This window comes from Schistocerca serialis, chromosome 12 (genome assembly GCF_023864345.2).
Source record: "Schistocerca serialis cubense isolate TAMUIC-IGC-003099 chromosome 12, iqSchSeri2.2, whole genome shotgun sequence".
Taxonomy (NCBI): domain Eukaryota; kingdom Metazoa; phylum Arthropoda; class Insecta; order Orthoptera; family Acrididae; genus Schistocerca; species Schistocerca serialis.
The window spans coordinates 34,325,545-34,345,981 of NC_064649.1; the positions used below are offsets into that span (position 1 = coordinate 34,325,545).

At 43.6% G+C, this 20,437-nt stretch overlaps 1 protein-coding gene across 1 annotated transcript in view; it reads left to right on the forward strand.

Moving 5' to 3' along the window:
• The window catches only part of LOC126428328 (synaptic vesicle glycoprotein 2A-like), a 781,198-nt gene that overhangs the window by 31,768 nt on the left and 728,993 nt on the right, over nucleotides 1–20,437 (forward strand). The window contains exon 2 of the mRNA XM_050090263.1: nucleotides 12,742–12,915. Within this exon, the coding sequence (XP_049946220.1) occupies nucleotides 12,742–12,915 (174 nt within the window). The remainder of the gene's footprint in view (nucleotides 1–12,741; nucleotides 12,916–20,437) is intronic.

Genomic DNA, 20,437 nt, shown 5'->3' on the forward strand with positions numbered 1-20,437 from the left:
AGAAAGTGAAATGTTATTGTAGACTGTTTATATAACTAATCTATTAAATACTAACACTAAATATCAAATTGCTGATAAAGTAAGAGTAAGTAAATTTAAAGGAATTTTCGAAAAAGGATATACAGCAAATAAAGCAACATAAATTTTTGAAATTGAAGATGATATTTAATCCAATCCGATCATATATAAATTGAAAGATTGAAATGATGAAAAAATAAAAGGACATTTTTATGAACAAGAACTAATGGATTGAATTTTACAGTTGTTTATCTTGTTGAAAAATTTTTAAATAATGAAGGTAATAAAGTATATGTTAAATGGTTAGGTTTTACAGTTCACACTATAGTTGGGTAAATAAAAGTAATGTTGGTTTTTAAAAGGTTAATAATAACCAACCATATGAATTATTTGTATCTAAATATGCAATATAATTTGATTGTTTTTCTGGCTCAAAATTTTTCATATATTTATTAGTCAATTTAACATATCTTTTAATACACTGAGAAATTCCACTTTGATCTCCTTTTCCAAGAATTAAAATCAAATCATAGTAGTTTAATGAACCTAATTTTATTATTGTCAGTTTTAACATAGACTCCTAAGATAAACAAGGAGCTGTGAAGTACCAAGATGAATCATGTTTACAAGATTTACTACATGTATGTCTAAAATTTTCGAATATATCTTTTAAAATTAAAATGTCACATTTATTATATAACTTTGTATATTCACCTAAATTTTAAATAGTGCATTTTTGCAAACTTTATTTCCATGATTATAATCTTCATCTGAAACATTTTATTTATTAACTCTTGAATAAAAGCATTCTTTTTTTAGGTACTCTTTAATTGAAATATTTGACTTCTTTTAATATACTATGAATGAAAGAGTACACATTTCCCATTTTTGTATTTTTTAAAAGTTCAATAACTGTTTACCTCTCGACTGCTGTAGTTTTCTTTAAAGTACCAATATGGATCGAGTTTACAAGATTTACATAATGTATCTCTAAAAATTTCAGAAACGTCATTTGAAATTTATATGTCGATTTATTATATAATTTTGTATATTCATCTAAATTTTTGATAGTGCATTTTTCCCAAAATTTTTAACATGATTATAATCTTCATCTGAAATATTTTATTTATTAACCCTCGAATAAAAACATTCTTTTTTAGGTGAACTTAAATGAAACATTTGATTTCTTTTAATATATTGTGAATGAAAGAGTACACATTTTCCGTTTCTGTAATTTTTGAAAAGTTTAGTAAATGCCTACCTCTCCACTGCTGTAGTTTTTTGACCATATAGATTTTTTGTTGATAAATATAAATCTAAAAAGATTTGCTTCCCTATTGATAATAACCCAGATATTTACAGTTATTTCTCGACTGCACACTCTTAGGTATAGTTCCCCTACATTGTACCCTCACAAACTTTCAACTGATGGTTGTGGGACTGAATATATTTCGTGCATTATCATTACGTTTCCATTTCTTTACTTTCAACTCTAAGCAACCTAAGACAGAACATTAAGTGTATTAGGTCTACAACTTTGGTTTCTCCAGCTTACCTCGAAGCTCTAGGCTTTATTGTGAAGAAAACAAAGTATGGTTCGAAATATTGGCCAACGGAAGTGTCTGCTTTCTTCCATCTCTCGCGGCGGAATTACTAGATGTCCGTTGAGGATATCCATGAATTGATCCAATTTTGCACCTGTTCACATGACCAGGATTGCTGGTCAACCAGACCATGCGTCTTTGATCAAAAAATGTGACAGTTTGAGAGAGCAATGTCTAGAGAAGGCAAGTGATGTATTTAATTTGTCCCAGTATGTTTTGATGGGGTTTGCGATATGGGGTCGCTGGCCAGTGTGGCCAAGCGGTTCTAGGCGCTTCAGTCTGGAACCGTGCGGCCGCTACAGTTGCAGGTTCGAATCCTGCCTTGGGCATGGATGTGAGTGATTTTCTTAAGTTAGTTAGGTTTAAGTAGTTCTAAGTTCTAGGGGACTGAAAACCTCAGATGTTAAGTCCCATAGTGCTCAGAACCATTTGAACCATTTTTGACATGGGCTGGAGTATTGTCATGCTGAAAAATCACTTTTTCATGTCTGTCGCCGTACTATGGCCGTTTGTCTTTCAGTGCTCAGCTCAAACATGTCAACTGCTTTTGATAATGATGTTCTGTGATTGTTTCTGTTCGTTTTGGTAGCTTCCAGAACCTTCTCCCTCCCACCGCCACGCCGGTCTTCGGCGTCAAAGTCGCCTTTCTTGAAGCGCTGAAATCATTCTATGCACGTTATTTCACTAATAGTCGCCTCATCATAGGTCCTTCCCGGCATTTCATAAGCCTCATTAGCAGATTTCTTCATGCTAAAGCAGAAAATGAAAACTTCCCGCAAACGACATTTTCAATCGAGAATAATTGTATGATGCAACCACAAATCGACTAATATTTTGATGGCGTTATGGTTACAAACGTCTAAACTTATTGTACGGCACTTCGACTTGCCATCTGCACGACCACTTGCTGCTACTGCCATCTCTTGTAAAATGGCGGAAGCAAAGGTGTAGAACTAATACATGTGCTTTTAGGAAGTGAAGCTTAGTCTTTGGCCGGTAAAGTAATTGGCTCTCGCCAGTGCTGGTTCATTCTCGTGACCTTGTTGACGCACTGAACAACAGAAAAAAGAAACAGGCTGCTCCTCATATATTTGAAGTATTCCACGTCAACTAAATAGAGGAAAAGCCATGTCGTATTCGAACATTTGTACATGGCAAACTGTACCTGAACCCCTAGGTGTAATAAAGCTGCCTTACTCCCACAGTATTTTTACGCAAATAACAAGTCACATGTATACCAAATTTGGCTAAAATTATTCCTGTCGTTGCTGTGTTATAGTTTATGGTTTTATGTCACCTTCTTGTCACCCCCACGGCCCCACAGGGGTGCTACGGGTCTCTTACTGTCACAGTAAATATGTTCCAGATACCAAGCGATAGATCTGAAGTATGCTAGAAATTGAAGCCTGCTGCCAGATTAAAGCTGGGTGCTCGACCGAGACTCGAACTCGGCACTTTTAACTTTCGCGGGCAAGTGTTCAGCCACTTAGCTACTGAAACATGACTCACGACCCATCAGCACAGCTTTGTTCGCCCCCAGTAGCTGATTGGTCAGCAGACAGAATGTCAATCCTAAGGGTCCATGTTCGATTCCCGGCTGGGTCGCAGATTTCCTCTGCTCAGGGACTGGGTGTTGTTCTCATCATCATCACTTCATCACCATCACGCGCAGGTTGCCGAAGTGGCGTCAACTCGACAGACCTGCACCCGGTGAATGGTCTTCCCTATGGGAAGCCCTAGCCACATGATCCCCCAAAGCACAGCTTTAATTCCGCCAGCATACATCCCACAAGCTGTGGCTAAACCATCACTTCAAGTAGTACTTCCGCTCCTGGGACACCAGAATTGGTTGCGTAAATAAATTAAATGCAAAAGAGACATCTGGAGGTGTTTTAACTTTCATATCATTTTCCAATCTTTCTTTCTAATCTGTTTAAAGTCAGATATTTAATACATTAACTCATTTGTAAAGACAAGTAGTAAAGAATAAAACAGTCGCAGTGGTGTTTATTGCGTTTGTAATCAGACGTTTGAATCTCATACACGGGAGATTCTTTAAGGAATCGGGGACTTACTAACACCAAAAAATAGCGGTATTCACAGATTTACGCCCGTGGCATGCTGACTACGCAGCTGAAGCATTTATGTAACGATGGAAGCCCAGCTGACGAAACTGTAACTCCATAACGCACAGTGGCATTAAAGAAACGACAGTAAAAAATCAGCACGTGGAGTCCATGATTAAAAACTTTATTAACAGCCAATATCTGTTATGTCAAATCCAAACTAAAGTCCAAAATGTGTAATACTGCACGACCAAACTGTATTAGAGACTAATTTAACTGAGTTCACTTACTTCGGAAAGGGTTGGTAATGTAACAGTTAAAAAAAGTCCTCAGAGTAACTTGTAAGTACTTAAATGACAATAAAGCAGAATACTGTATATTGAGTTCGTCCCTACTTTCGAAGACAATGAGAAGTCCAAAGCAGAAAGCAAAGCATCAGAACAAGTAGATGAGTTTGAGTATTTGGAAACCATCTTCAGTACAGCAAATGAAATTAGAATTCAAAACAGTAGTAAAGGTATCTTAAATAACATAATACCACTATGAAAACTGATACATGCATCTACAAATCACTTATAGAACCAGTTCAAGGATGTGCATGTGAAATATGAGATCGGGAATACTGGAAAAGAAAATGTAGCACACAAAAGTTTCAGAGCTGTGAAAGACACTGTCACGCAGAGAAATGTGAATCTGAAAAGAAACTGAACTGTTGTACATATTCAGTTAACCGCTACTGGAGTGAAGATAAGCGCTAAAAGAGTTACGTGTATTGACCATGTAATGGGATGAGCTTTTCAGGCAATGACCAAAAGAACATAAAATGTTTGAAAAGTACTAATTTGAAAGTTCATTTTAAGAAACTGTCTAAGTGCTAGCAAAACTCTGAGGGGTCCTGTGCAAACTGAATCATGTACATATATGTAGTTCATCCATCCTGGGAATCAGCACATGGAGTTCATGATTAAAACTTTATTAACAGCCAATATCTGTAATGTCAAATCCAAACTAAAGCCCAAAATATGTAACATGCAACGTGTCTAACATTAAATCAATAATACCCGAAGGTAACGACTGGAAAGTTCATCACAGACCCAGATATAGTCAGTAGTCCCCCGGTATCATGTGACAGGACTACTGTTGTAGTCGATATACATACACTGGAGAGCTAAAGAAACTGGTACAAGTGAGTAATATCGTTTAGGTCCCCTCGAGCACGCAGAAGTGCCCCAACACGACGTGGCATGGACTCGACTAATGTCTGAAGTAGTGCTGGAGGGGCACAATGAATCCTGCAGGGCTGTCCATAAATCCTTAAGAGTACGACGGGGTGGAGATCTCTTCTGAACAGCACGTTGCAAGGCATCCCAATAATCTTCATGTCTGGGCAGTATGGTGGCCAGCGGAAGTGTTTAAACTCAGAAGAGTGTTCCTGGAGCCACACTGTAGCAGTTCTGGATGTATAGGGTATAGCATTGTCCAGCACGAATTGCGCAATTCCGTCGCAATTCACAATGGACGTGAATGGAATCAGACAGGATACTTACGTACGTGTCACCTGTCAGAGTCGTATCTAGACGTACCAGGGATCCCATATGACTCCAACTGCACACGCCTCCCACACCATTACAGAGCCTCCTCCAGCTTGAACAGTCACCTGCTGACATGTGGGGTCCATGGATTCATGAGGTTGTCTCCATACCCGTAAACATTCATCCGCTCTGTACAACTTAAAATGCGTCTCGTCAGACCAGGCAACATGTTTCCAGTCATCAACAGTTCAATCTCTGTGTTGACGGGCCCAGGCGAGGCGTAAAGCTTTGTGTTGTGCATTCATCAAGGGTACACAAGTCGGCCTTCGGCCCCGAAAGCTGATATAGATGGTGTTCCATTGAATGGTTCGTACGGTGACACTTGTTGATGGCCCAGTATCGAAATCTGCAACAACTTGCGGAAGGGTTGCACTTCTCTCACGTTGAACGATTCTCTTGAGTCATCGTTGGTCCTCTTTTTGCAGGATATTTTTCCGGCCGGAGATCTGATTTTTTACCAGTTTCCTGATATTCACGGTATACTCGTGAAATGGTCGTACGGGGAAATCGCTACCTGTGAGATGTTGTGTCCCATCGCTCGTGCGCCAACTGTAACACTACGTTTAAATCTTGATAACCTGCCATTGTAGCAGCAGTAACCAATCCAACAACCGCGCCAGACACTTGTTGTCTTCGTTGCTTACCGCAGATGCTGTGTCCCATCGCTCATGCGCCGACTGTAACACTACGTTCAAATCTTGATAACCTGCCATTGTAGCAGCAGTAACCAATCCAACAACCGCGCCAGACACTTGTTGTCTTCGTTGCTTACCGCAGATGCTGTGTCCCATCGCTCGTGCGCCGACTGTAACACTACGTTCAAATCTTGATAACCTGCCATTGTAGCAGCAGTAACCAATCCAACAACCGCGCCAGACACTTGTTGTCTTCGTTGCCGACCGCAGATGCTGTGTCCCATCGCTCGTGCGCCGACTGTAACACTACGTTCAAATCTTGATAACCTGCCATTGTAGCAGCAGTAACCAATCTGACAACCGCGCCAGACACTTGTTATCTTCGTTGCCGACCGCAACACCGTATTCTGCCTACTTACATATCTCTGTACTTGAATGTGCATGTTTATACCAGTTGCTTTGCGCTTAAGTGTAAGTGATCTGGCGGACAGGGTGGACACCAATCTGCTGTTGTTTGCTGATGATAGCGTGGTGTACGGTAAGATGTCGGGTGACTGTATTAGGATACAAGACGACTTCGATAACATTTCTAGTTGGTGTGATGAATGGCAGCTAGCTGTAAATGTGGAGGATGGGTAGGAAGACAAACCTGTAATGTTCGGATACAGTGTTACTAGTCTCTTACTTGACACACTCAAGTCGTTTCAATATCTGGGGGTAACGTTGCAAAGCGATATGAAATGGAACGAGTATGTGTGAACTGAGGTAGGGAAGGTGAATCGTCGACATCAATTTATTGGGGAATTTTAGGAAAGAGTGGTTAAAGTGTAAAGGAGACCTCCTATAGAACACTGGTGCGACTTACTCTTTAGTACTGCTCGAGCGTTTCTAGTCCTTACCAGGTTGGATTGAAGGAACACATCGAAGCAATTCAGAGACGGGCTGCTAAATTTGTGACCGGTAGGTTCGAACAACACGTAACTGTTATGAAGAAGCTTTGGGAACTCAGATGGAAGCACCACTTAGAAAAGTTAGAGAACTGGCATTTGAAGCTGACTGCGGAAAGATTTCACTCCAGCCAACATACAATGCGCGTAAGGACGACGAAGATGAGATATGAGAAATTAGGGCTCAACGGGAGGCACATAGACAGTCGTTTTTCCCTCGCTGTGTCTGTTGGCTTGCGGATTATCGATGTAGATGAAAGGAAAGGTACTGAAAACGGCGCGGACCCAATTCAGCTCATTGTCAGTCAGACAAAATAGAGCGGGAGAATCATGTGGATCACGAGTGTCATCCACACTATCAATGAAGGGTTAAATCATTTAACCACACCTAGAAAAATTTTTGAATGGTCGCTGTCTCTCAAAAACCTTCTCATATTTTTGAAATATACATGACGGCACCGTTGAAAGTTGCCCGCCTCCTCTTTGAATGCGAATACAATATTTCGACATCGGAAATAAACAGGTATAACAATGGACAGTCTTATGCAAAATCGATTGTTAGGATTCTCCTGCCAGTATTTCAGCTTATTTCATCAGTGTAGGTAAACGTTTCTCTTGCCGATCTGCAAAAGTGACTTTCTCTACACAAGAAATAATTCAAATTGTGGAAGCATATTGTGAAAACAGGTTCGATTAAGCAAACTCGTGAAATTTTCGGGGTCAAATAACAGCATAGAGGACTTCCAGTAAAGAGAGCAATACTGAGCCTGTAAGAAAACTGGAGCTCCTACGGATCAAAATGTAAAACTACAAAGAATCCCTTCAGTTCGCACCCCAGAAGTTATTGCAAACATTTGCCGAAGAATTACTCAGATCCCAAGATTAACTGGCCCAAGACGCGCAAGTAAGCAGGACGAGTTGGCAGTGGATACTGACTGCAGCGTCTTAATTTGAGGTCATTTGGTGTAACAGTTGTGTAGCAATTACCGGAGGATGCCGGTCAGAAACGTATGGGTTACCGCACGTGACTTTTGAATAACATCAGCGATCGTTTGCTAGACCCTTTCCATTACATCATGAGTAATGAAGCATCTTTTCGGTCACTTGAGTTCACAGGACACGAGATACTGCTCAACGAGGACCCCTAACATCGTGTGTCAAGGAGCACTCCATGAAGAAACAATCGGCGTTTCGTGTGGTGCAACAGGAAAGCGCACCATTGTACCGATATTTTTTGACATCATCCTCAACCCGGTTGCATGTATGGAAGTTGTTGATACATTTTGTGGTCAACTCACTGAATATGAAAGACAATACTGTCTCTTTCAGCAAGACGGAGCAACTGCTACGCATCTAAGGTATCCCAGGAACATGTTCACACTGTTTTCACTGTGGAACGAGATGTCAGCGAACATGTATGGCCACCAAGTTCACCGGATCTAACAACATGTGATTCATTTCCTGCGGGTGAGGAAACAAATGGGCACGCAATGCAGGAGCTCAAAGACAACATCAGCCGATATGTTGCCGATATCGATGTCCGAACTTCGCGCCGGGTGTATCTGGATATGCTTAGATGTGCACAGCTACAGGGCGACAACTATTGAACCGTAACTCCTAAACGGTTTGTGTTAGCACATTCAAACTTCACGGTTGGCTGCAGGGCGTAATGGGAATTAGTATGCGGATACATGGTTTAGCGACGAGGCTTATGAGCAGTGCTAGCCCCGGCTTATGTGTCGGTTTAAGCCTTGACTGTTACTCTGCGTTTGGTTTCCCGCAGTTATTGCTGTTATAACATGGTTCTTCTTCTTTATACGTGTGGCAGCAGCGGTGTGTATCGATATTCGCACCTTGTACTATCTTTGGTCTGGTGCTGACAGTTTCCGGCTAGCCGGTGCGCGGCAGTCGGTCGGTAGGTGTGGATCAGCCAGGAAATCGCACGGCGCAGTGGGCCGGGCCCGCTGGTGGTCTCTATGCAGTGTCGGAGTGTGTGGGAGCTGTTCCGATTGCTACGAGGTTCGTGGCTCACCGACCCAGGACATCAAAGTTGAGTGGCGATTTAATTACCGAAGCCAGTCTGTTCACATCGTGCCGTTGGTTTCATGGTTGGCTGTTGGGGGTATTCCCGGGAGCAACAGAGAGTGTTAGAGTGAGCGACAGTTTGGCCACAATCTGGTGGAGTTTAATTGTATTTTGGTTATTTCAAGTCCAGGTGCACCAGCGGAATTTTCTGCCTTGTGGCCGTTAGCGTTCCGGTTACCTGCCCTGGCCACTGACGTAAAATTCAGGCAGTGTCCTTTCCTCACCGTGTTGTCGCTGCCCAACACGTTTGTGTAATTTTGAGAGCTTATGCATACTTGGTTGTGGGCGGCTACGCCTTTTACGTTTTGGCTTTGGAGTTCCTTGTGCAGTGGTCGGGTGGAAAGCAAGTCGTCTTGTCGGTGGGTCCGTTGACTGTCTCTTGCTTGGGTTGCCGGCGGATCGGATATAGTTGGGCCGACTACCTGTCTCCCCTAAGAGAACGTTAATATTTCAAGTGCAGATCGACCCCCGGAAACTTCTGAGCGCCGCTGGCTGTACTGCCTTTTCTTATTGGCGTCTGTAATGGCTCATAGCCGATGGTTTGAATTTGTATGTTATTAGTTGGGTTTTAAATAATGGGCCTTCAGCCGCTTTAAAATTGAAAGTTCCTTACTTGTAAAGTCTTGCATTGTTTGGGCCTTCAGCCTCATTTAAAATATTTTTTTGGATAAAGCTTTGGGCCTTTTGCCTTTTTAAAATATATTGTAGCTGTGTTTTTCAATAATGGGCCTTCAGCCTGCGTAAAATATTGTTTAAAGATAAAGCTTTGGGCCTTCTCCCTACTAAAATTTATTTTAGTTGTTTTAAGTCATCGGCCTTCAGCCGTTCTTAAATTGATACTCTTGTCATTCAAGTATCAGACTGTGTGGGCCCTTCAGCTTAATTGAAAATAAGGTCTTCTGCCTTGTTTTTTTTAATTAATTTTACCTGCATTCTTAAATCATGGGCCTTCAGCCGTCTTTAAACTAAACTTGTTTGCTTTCCAATGTTAGATTTGTTGGGCCTTCAGCCAAGTTATAGAACCGACTTACGTGAGGCCTTCTGCCTTCTAAATATTCTGTTTTCAGTCTGAATTCTAAGTTAATGGCTTTCACCCGTTTTTAAATTCAAGTTGTTGTGCCCTTAAGGCTTAAAATAGTGTGGCCTGTTCAAAAATTTTGCTGTATTGTTTGGACAACTAAATATGTTGTTATATGTGTTTGAGTGTCACTGAAAGCCCCTTTCGGCCCCTTTCCACAATTCCAACTGTCCTGGGGATTTAAGCAGGGCGTTTCAGTCCACTTTCATTTGGATGGGTTCGTCAATAAGCAAAACTGGCGCATTTGGGGGACTTGAGGATTCGCATTTCGCGTTAGAGAAGTCTCTTCACCCTCAACGAGTGTCTTCATAGTGCGCAGAGTTCACACACACAATAACCGGTGCGATATTCTATGATGGCATGGTGACTTCCGAACATTACGTGTAGGTTTTGGAAGTTGATTTCGTCCCCATTACCTGATTTGGACAAGATGTGGTTCATGCAAGACGGAGCTCGACCCCATCGAGGCAGGAGACTGTTGGACGTCCTGGAGGAGCACTTTGGGCACCGTATTCTGACTCTGGGGTATCCAGAGGCCATTTGGCATGGGCTGCGGTTGGCTGCATATTCTCCGGTTCTGAACACATGCGACTCCTTTTCGTGGGCTATATTAACGATAGGGTGTACAGAAATAAACCCAAAACATTGCTGAGCTGAAAACAGCCATTCCGGAGTTCATCGACAGCGTCAATGTTCCGACACTTCAGCGGGTCATGCAGAATTTCGCTATTCGTCTGCGCCACATCATTACCAATGAGGGCAGGTATATCGAACATGTCATAACCTAAATCTGAATAAATGTAGTGGTTTTTACATGTTGAATAAAGTGTGTCCATGTACTAATCTACGGTTTTTTTGTATACACGGAAGCGCCAAAGAACCTGGTACAGCCACGCTTTTTCAAATACAGTGATTTGTAAACAGGCGGAATACGGCACCGCGGTCGGCAAGACTTATATAGACAACAAGTGTCTGGCAAAGTTGTTAGATAAGTTACTGCTGCTAAAAAGGCAGGTTATAAAGATTTAAGTGAGTTTGAACGTAGTGTTATAGTCGGCGCACGAACGATGGGACACAGCATCTCCCAGGTAGCGATGAAGTGGCGATTTCCCCCTACAACCATTTCAGCCGAGTGTACCGTGAACACCAGGAATCCGGTCAAACATCAACTCTCCGACATTGCTGCGGCCGGAAAAAGATCCTGCAAGAACGGGACCAAAGACGACTGAAGAGAATCGTTCAACGTGACAGAAGTTAAACCCTTCCGCAAATTGCTGCAGATTTCAATGCTGGGTCATCAACAAGTGTCAGCGTGCGAACCATTCCATGAAATATCATTGATATGGGCTTTTGGAGCCGAAGGCAGACTCGTGTACCCATGCTGACTGCACGACACAAAGCTTTACGCCTCGCCTGGGCCCATCAACACCAACACTGACCTGTTGATGACTGGAAACATGGTGCCTGGTCGAATGAGCCTCGTTTTAAATTGTATGGAGCGGATGGACGTGATTGGCTATGGAGGCAATCTCATGAATCCACGGACCCTGCTTGTTGGCAGGGCATTGTTCAAGCTGGTGGATGGGATATGTGCAGTTGGAGTGATATGGGACATCTCATACGTCTACATACAGACTCTTCTGTCTGAACACCTGCGTCCATTCATGACCATTGTGCACTCCGGCGGGCTTGGTCAATTCTAGCAGAACAGTGCGACACTCCACAGGTCCAGAGTTGCTACAGAGTGGCTCCAGGAACAGTCCTCTGAGTTTAAACACTTCCGCTGCCCACCAATATCACCAGACATGAACATTATTGAGCGTACATCTACATCTACATTTACACTCCGCAAGCCACCCAACGGTGTGTGGCGGAGGGCACTTTACGTGCCACTGTCATTACCTCCCTTTCCTGTTCCAGTCGCGTATGGTTCGCGGGAAGAACGACTGTCTGACAGCCTCCTTTCGTGCTCTAATCTCTCTAATTTTACGTTCGTGATCTCCTCGGGAGGTAGAAGTAGGGGGAAGCAATATATTCGATACCTCATCCAGAAACGCACCCTCTCGAAACCTGGACAGCAAGCTACACCACGATGCAGAGCGCCTCTCTTGCAGAGTCTGCCACTTGAGTTTGCTAAACATCTCCGTAACGCTATCACCCTTACCAAATAACCCTGTGACGAAACGCGCCGCTCTTCTTTGGATTGGAGCGTATCTGGGATGCCTTGCAACGTGCTGTTCAGAAGAGACCTCCACCCCCTCTTACGGATTTATGGACAGCCCTGAAGGATTCATGGTGTCAATTCCCTGCGGTACTACTTCACACATTAGCCGAGTCCATGCCACGATGTGTTCCGACACTTTTGCGTGCTAAACGATATTAGCCAGGTGTACCAGTTTCTTTTGCTCTTCAATGTAGTTCAGTAATTGTCACCCTGTATGTATTTGATATTGCTGTGGTTCAGTTCCAGCGTCTTCTAGAAATGTATTTTTCATTGAATTTTTCAGCGTAAATAAATGATTAAGTTCATTGCCGCTCTTTGTTTCTGTAATTTCACAGCATTTGCTTTTTACTTGGGATACTTTTATCAGCACTACCCTCAAGGTGGTAGATTGAAAATATGTCTTTGGGTACTGTCGATGATCCACGTTTTGATGCTTTCCATTTGTGAAGTTGTCATTTTTCATGTGACGCTCGCCGTCTGTTGCATCGGCAGACGAGGAGCGCGGGGAGACTGGCGCCGGGGTGTACAAGATACGTTCCGAAGATGACGCCGACCTGGGGTCGGGGAAGGACTGGCAGCGGCTGTCCAACGGGGCGCAACATGGCGGCGCAGTGGGGCCAGCCGAGGGCACTGCCACACCTTTCGAAGAGGCCGTCGCCTTGACAGGTGGGTGCAGCGCCAGGCGTCACACACTGCGGGACCAAACTACATTCACCATAAGAATACACCTGATGATGCAAACAAACACAAACGGCATGATTGGTCAGAAGCCGTAGCACACGTACACTAGTGTTGTTATGCTCTTGGAAGTAGGTCCTAGTTACAGGGACAGGCAAAATAATGTGAACATTCTTAGTAATGGAATGGTTATATTTGACAGGAAACAACGCAATTGGCTCTGAGCACTATGGGACTTAACTGCTGTGGTCATCAGTCCCCTAGAACTTAGAACTACTTAAACCTAACTAACCTAAGGACATCACACACATCCATGCCCGAGGCAGGATTCGAACCTGCGACCGTAGCAGTCGCGCGGTTCCGGACTGAGCGCCTAGACCGTTAGACCACCGCGGCCGGCGGAAACAACGCAGATGAGGTACATGTCGTGCTGGACTGCGCGTGTTCAGTACGGACCAGGCATCAGTGCAGGTCGTTTACGGGTACTGCACACTTCGTATCTGCGTCCACAGCTCGAGGTCTAGTGGCTAGCGTTGCTACCTCTTGATTCACGGGGTCTCGGGTTCAATTCCCGACCGGGTTGGGGATTTTCTTTGCCCGGGCACTGGGCGTTTGTGTTGTCGTCATCATTTCATCATCATCATTCGTGACAGTGGCTAGACTGGACTGTGCAGAAATTGGACAGTGTAAAAATTGGGACTTTGTATGGGCGCTCATAACCACGCAGTTGAGCGCCCCACAAACCAAACATCATCATCATTCGTAACTGCATTCAGAGACCGAGGTCCACGTGCAATGACAGATGTAACAGAGTTTCAAAGAGGGCAGATTGTGGGGCCGCGATTAGCTGGAGCATCAGTAACCAAGACAGCCAACTTATTGAATGTTTCGAGAGCAACTGTTGCAGTAGTCATGGCGGTCTAGATAAAACGTGGGAAGATATCATCGTGTAAACGCAATACTGGACGCGAATCAAAGCTAAATGACAGAGATCGTCGTACGCTAACACGAATTGTCTTGTCTCAAAACAACACAAAACAACTGCTGCTAAAGTGACTGCGGAGCTCAATAGCCATCATCCAGACCCCGTATCTATCTACAGTGTCCGCCGAGAACTCCATAAAGCGAATATTCGTGGACGAGCTGCTATAACGAAACCATCAGTGACGATATCCAGAGCAAGTAGGCGTAAAACGTGGTGTCAGGAGCATAAATCTTGGACGGCTGATCAGTGGAAACACGTCTAATACTTCGACGAATCAACGTCTGCGTCATTTACAACATCAGGCCGGGTTCAAATCTGGAGAACGCCAAAAGAAGCCTACAATCCTGACTGCTCGATTCCAACGTTTAATCGTGGAGGTGGAAGTATGATGGTGGGAGCAGCCGTATCATGGTATTCTGCTGGCCCTACCATTACCCTCAAAGGCCGTGTTACAGACAACAATTATGTGAACACATTAGGTGATCAGATGCACCTGGTGATTCAAATTTTGTTCCCTAACGGTGATGCCACATTTCAGGTCGATAATACACCCAATCACACAGCCAGGACGGTACAGTGTGGCATGAGGAGCATGCAGCTGAACTGCAGCGTCTTCCCTGGCCAGCACAGTCCCCAGACATGAACATTATCGAACCCTTGTGGTCGGTATTGGAGCGCAGACTCCGGAGCAGATTTCCGCCTCCCTCGTCACTACCGGGGTTAGAAGAGGTTCTAATCGAGGATTGGCACAACATTCCACTGGAAACTACACAATCATTATATACCAGTATTCTAAGGAGAATCGCAGCTGTATTACGGGCAAATGGGGGTCCAACCCCTTATTAATAAACCATCCCAAAGTATGTACAGGTGTTAACATTATTTCGCCTATATTCTGTATGTGCAAGAGATCTTATTACTAAGTTACGTTAAACGAAACTAAGATATTCTTATATATTCACAGCCATCAATGTTTTTCTTAGTCACGCTTTAACTGTGTAGTTTTTGTTACAAAAATCGTGTACAGACACACTGTTGTGCTCCGAATTGCGCGCTGCTAAAACGCAGTATGAAAATGGCTGAGGCTGTTTCCTGCTCCGTAGTGAAATATGCGTGTCGAACGCGGTTAAAAACTGGCGAGAAATAGGTTGTACTTAATTTTTTTCATAAAGTTACAGGAAAAATCGGCATTGAAGGTTTCCGAGGCACTATATTTGATACAGTTGAGGTAGAAAGCAAGAAGAGAAAGCAGAAAGGTGGAAGGAGTATATAGAGGGTCTATACAGGGACGATGTACTTGAGGACAATATTATGGAAATGGAAGAGGATGTAGATGAAGATGAAATGGGAGATACGATACTACGCGAAGAGTTTGACAGAGCACTGAAAGATCTGAGTCGAAACAAGGCCCCGGGAGTAGACAACATTCCATTAGAACTACCGATGGCCTTGGGAGAGCCAACCCTGACAAAACTCTACCAGCTGGTGATCAAGATGTATGAGACAGGTGAAATACCCTCAGACTTCAAGAAGAATATAATAATTCCAATCCCAAAGAAAGCAGGTGTTGACAGATGTGAAAATTACCGAACTACAGTTTAATAAGCCACAGTTGCAAAATACTAACGCGAATTCTTTACAGACGGCTGGAAAAACTGGTAGAAGCCGACCTCGGGGAAGATCAGTTTGGATTCCGTAGAAATGTTTAAACACGTGAGGCAATATTGACCTTACGACTTATCTTACAAGAAAGATTAAGAAAAGGCAAACCTACGTTTCTAGCATTTGTAGAATTAGACAAAGCTTTTGACAATGTTGACTGGCATACTCTCTTTCAAATCCTAAAGGTCCCAGGGGCAAAATACAGGGAGTGAAAGGCTATTTCCAATTTGTACAGAAACCAGATGGCAGTTATAAGAGTCGAGGGGCACGAAAGGGAAGCAGTGGTTGGGAAGGGAGTGAGACAGGGTTGTAACCTATCCTCGATGTTATTCAATCTGTATATTGAGCAAGCAGTAAAGGAAAAAAAGAAAAATTCGGAGTAGAAAGAAAGAATGTGTGTGAAATCTTACGGGACTTAATTGCAAAGGTCATCAGTCCCCAAGCTTACACACTATTTAACCTAAATTATCTGAAGGACAAACACACACACCCGTGCCCGAGGGAGGACTCGAACCTCCGCCGGGATCAGCCGCACAGTCCATGACTGCAGGGCCTAGACCGCTCGGCTAATCCCACGCGGCAATGCGGAGTAGGTGTTAAAATCCATGGAGGAGAAATAAAAACTTTGAGATTCGCCGACGACACTGTAATTCTGTCAGAGACAGCAAAGGACTTGGAAGAGCAGTTGAACGGAATGGACAGTGTCTTGAAAGGAGGATACAAGATGAACATCAACAAAAGCAGAAAGAGGACAATGGAATGTAGTCGAATTAAGTTGGGTGATGCTGAGGGAATTAGATTAGGAAATAAGACACTTAAATTAGTAAATGAGTATTGCTATTTGGGGAGCAAAATAACTGATGACGGTCGAAGTAGAATGGTTCAAATGGCTCTGAGCACTATGGGACTCAACTGCTGAGGTCATTAGTCCCCTAGAACTTAGAACTAGTTAAACCTAACTAACCTAAGGACATCACAAACATCCATGCCCGAGGCAGGATTCGAACCTGCGACCGTAGCGGTCTTGCGGTTCCAGACTGCAGCGCCTTTAACCGCACGGCCACTTCGGCCGGCGGTCGAAGTAGAGAGGATATAAAATGTATACTGGCAATGGCAAGGAAAGGGTTTCTGAAGAGGAGAAATTTGTTAACATCGAGTATAGATTTAAGTGTCAGGAAGCCGTTTCTAAAAGTATTTGTATGGAGTGTAGCCATGTATGGAAGTGAAACATGGACTATAAATACTTTGGACAAGAAGAGAATATAAGCTTTCGAAATGTGGTGCTACAGAAGAATGCTGAAAAATAGATGGGTAGATCACATAACTAATGAGGAGGTATTGAATAGAATTGGGGAGAAGAGGAGTTTGTGGCACAACTTGACGAGAAGAAGGGACCGGCTGGTAGGGCATGTTCTGAGGCATCAGGGGATCACAAATTTAGCATTGGAGGGCAGCGTGAAGGGTAAAAGTCGTAGAGGGAGACCAATCAGATTCAGAAGGATGTGGGTTGCAGTAGGTACTGGGAGATGAAGAACCTTGCGCAGGATAGAGTAACATGGAGAGCTGCATCAAACCAGTCTCAGGACTGAAGACCACAACAACAGAGGTACAAATAGTCAATAGATATAACACGGAATCGGTATCGTACTGGGGTGTTAATATGGCGAAGTTTATGTATCGCTGGTTCAAATCTCGCCTTGGTTATCTTTCGTTTTTCGTTCAATTTGAAATACCAAAATCTCCTAATTGTAAATTTCATCATCATGTTTTTATAAATAATGTACTCTTCTTGTTTCTAATTACATACTGCACGCGGAAGTCCTGTTTTCATTTCAAATATATATTCTTAACTTTCGATATTTTATGAAAGTTTGTTAATAAAGGCCTGCTTAAATTAAGAAAACGTACCAATTTTATTTTTAGGGCAAAAGTAAAAACCGAATATTCTTTATTTGGACTATGACCATTTTATACCGCAGATTTAGTCTCACACAATCCAGAGAGGTAAGTGTCGTAAAAACGTGAAAAACGATCATTTTCACAGTATCGAGATCACCATACAAATGCTGCATTTTTACTTTTGCTACTATACCATTACAATATGATCCCAACAGGACTGATCTGGAACTAAGTTAAGGGATTTGTCGTGAGAAATAACAGACCGTTAAGCTACCAGACGTACTGGTACTAACGCAAGCAGGTTTTTAACATGTCACTGTCGAACGCTGGCGGCATATAGAACGTCTCGTCATAAAAGAAGAAGGGAAAATGCGGCGCCGTTGTGGCTTCGTAGATTCTGTTGTTGATGGACTCGTTGTCAACGTAGCAGGTGACAGTTCCAGAAATGAAATGTATTCTTCCGATTTGGATAAGGAAGAAGCTAATGGATCACCAGACGACTGATGTAATTAATACCTTCAGTGGCGTCGGTATTCAAAAGTACGGTGAAATCGTTGCAGTATGCTATTGCATCACACACAGCGCGCTCAGAAAAATTACCCTGTGTTTAAGTTAGCAATTTTCACCACCCTTGTTTTTTATTAAAATACTATGTTACGTGGTCACCCAAGAAGCATGCTGTAGTGCTGGAATTTTGTCGAATGTCATTTCATTCTCTTTCAAAGTTAAATGACGATCGAAGCTATATCGTTTCTCTGCTCGTCTCTTTTTACATATGAACTGCAACAGCTCACATAATTACAAGTTAGTAGGACCATCTGGCTGCCAGTGCTGTTCAAATTAAATTCGCCGGTAAAGCTGTTGTCCCGCATTATCGCGCAGTCTATGTGCGTGTAACACAGCATAAAACTTGTGCTTATGGTCGTACGTGATTGTACTAGACACAGATCGGCTTCCCTTCCACGTGAAGAGAAACCCGATGAGATTCAAGCCACACGCGGAGGGACACATGATGTAATGGTTACGTAAGGTTGATTGTTATGATGAACACAGTGTATAGCTGAGAACAGGCGTGTGTACATATGCGCACGGGACGAAACAAATCCAAGAGGCATCATGCTGAATACCGTTTAACGCCACCAATAACATGTGTAACGGCCTTAATATGGCGAGTAAGAGCGTCCACGAGTTTCTAGAGGTGCAGCATATCTAGCTCAAGGTAATCATCCACTGCTGGATCCCGTAGGGCTACCAAATGCGAGAAAGTTGTTTGCCGGTTTCACTTTCTGTTCCAAATAATCTGGCACATTTTCTATGATATTAATAGAGGAAAGTGCCCAAAATGCCCCCTCTCACTTTTGGTTTTAAGAAAATTGAAAATAATAAAAAATTTAAAAGCATTCAATATTTGCATGCCCAGGTAACTGTGTGCATTTAACCGCCACTTACTGCGCTGGCCTTGGATCGAATATGCCCAGTCCATTACTGTCCAGGATTGCTGTGCCAGCCTGTCTGTAAGTCATTTTTAGGCAGAGTCCCACATACTACTACGTGAATACCTGCTGGTACCCAAGCCCCATCCCAGTTACATGATTTGCAGACCCTCAGAAAACCTTCAAATCAAATGGCTCCAAGCACTACGGGACAGAACATCTGAGGTCATCAGTCCCCTAGACTTAGAACTACCTAAACCTAACTAACCTAAGGACATCACACACATCCATGCCCGAGGCAGGATTCGAACCTGCGACCGTAGCAGCAGCACGGTTCCGGACTGAAGCGTCTAGTACCGCTCGGCCACGGCGGCTGGCAGAAACCTTCGCTCAGTTCCAAATCACTGACGGAAAAAGCGCAACACTAAGAAAGAGTTGTTCGACATAAACAACAATTGATAGGTGTGTTTCTACATGTAACAGATTATATCTGTTCAAAGTTCGATCCAATTGCGCCACTAATAGGATGCGTATGTAACGGTCGTAAACGCAACATACCTTAGAGATTGCACTTGGCGAGCTGTTAGACAAAGATACCTTTAAGGCGACAATTACTAGATTATCAGCACATCAATGGCTTTGCTTGGTTGGTTGGTTGGTTGTTTGGGGGAAGGAGACCAGACAGCGTGGTCATCGGTCTCATCGGATTAGGGAAGGATGGGGAAGGATGTCGGCCGTGCCCTTTCAGAGGAACCATCCCGGCATTTGCCTGGAATGATTTAGGGAAATCACGGAAAACCTAAATCGGGATGGCCGGACGCGGGATTGAACCGTCGTCCTCCCGAATGCGAGTCCAGTGTCTAACCACTGCGCCACCTCGCTCGGTTGTCATCAATGGCTTTGAACGACGTCATGTACTAGGGCTATGAGAGCTGGATGTTCCTTCTGCGATACTGCACAGAGACTAGGCAGGAAGGTAGCATTGTACGTGATTGCTGGCTGCAGTGGGCACTAAAAAATACGGTTGCAAGAAGACCAGCTTCCGAGAGGGGAGAAAGTCGTGATCGAAGTATGGCGGTGGCGCATCGTACTGCATCTGCAGCAGCAATTTGAGTAGCAGTGACGTAGCGAACTGTTACAAATTGGTTACTTCGTGGACAGCTCCGACACAGACGCCATGTAGTGTGCGTTCCACTGACACCAAAACACCGCCTTTTGAGACTTCAGTAGTGTCAAACGAGAGCTCATTGGAGAGCTGGGTGGAGGTCTGTTGTGTTTTCTGATGGAAGCTGGTACTGCCTCGGTGCCAGTGATGGCCGTGTGTTGGTTAAAAGGAGGTCAGTTGAGGGCCTGCAACCAACCAACCTGCCTGCATGCATGCTACAGACACAGGACCTACACCTGAAATACTCAGGGGTGTTACTTCGTATGACAGCAGCAGCTTCCTAGTGGTTACCCCACGCTCCCAGACTGCAAATCTGTACGTCGTTCTCCTGATTCTTCATATTGTGCTGCCATTTATGAACAGTAT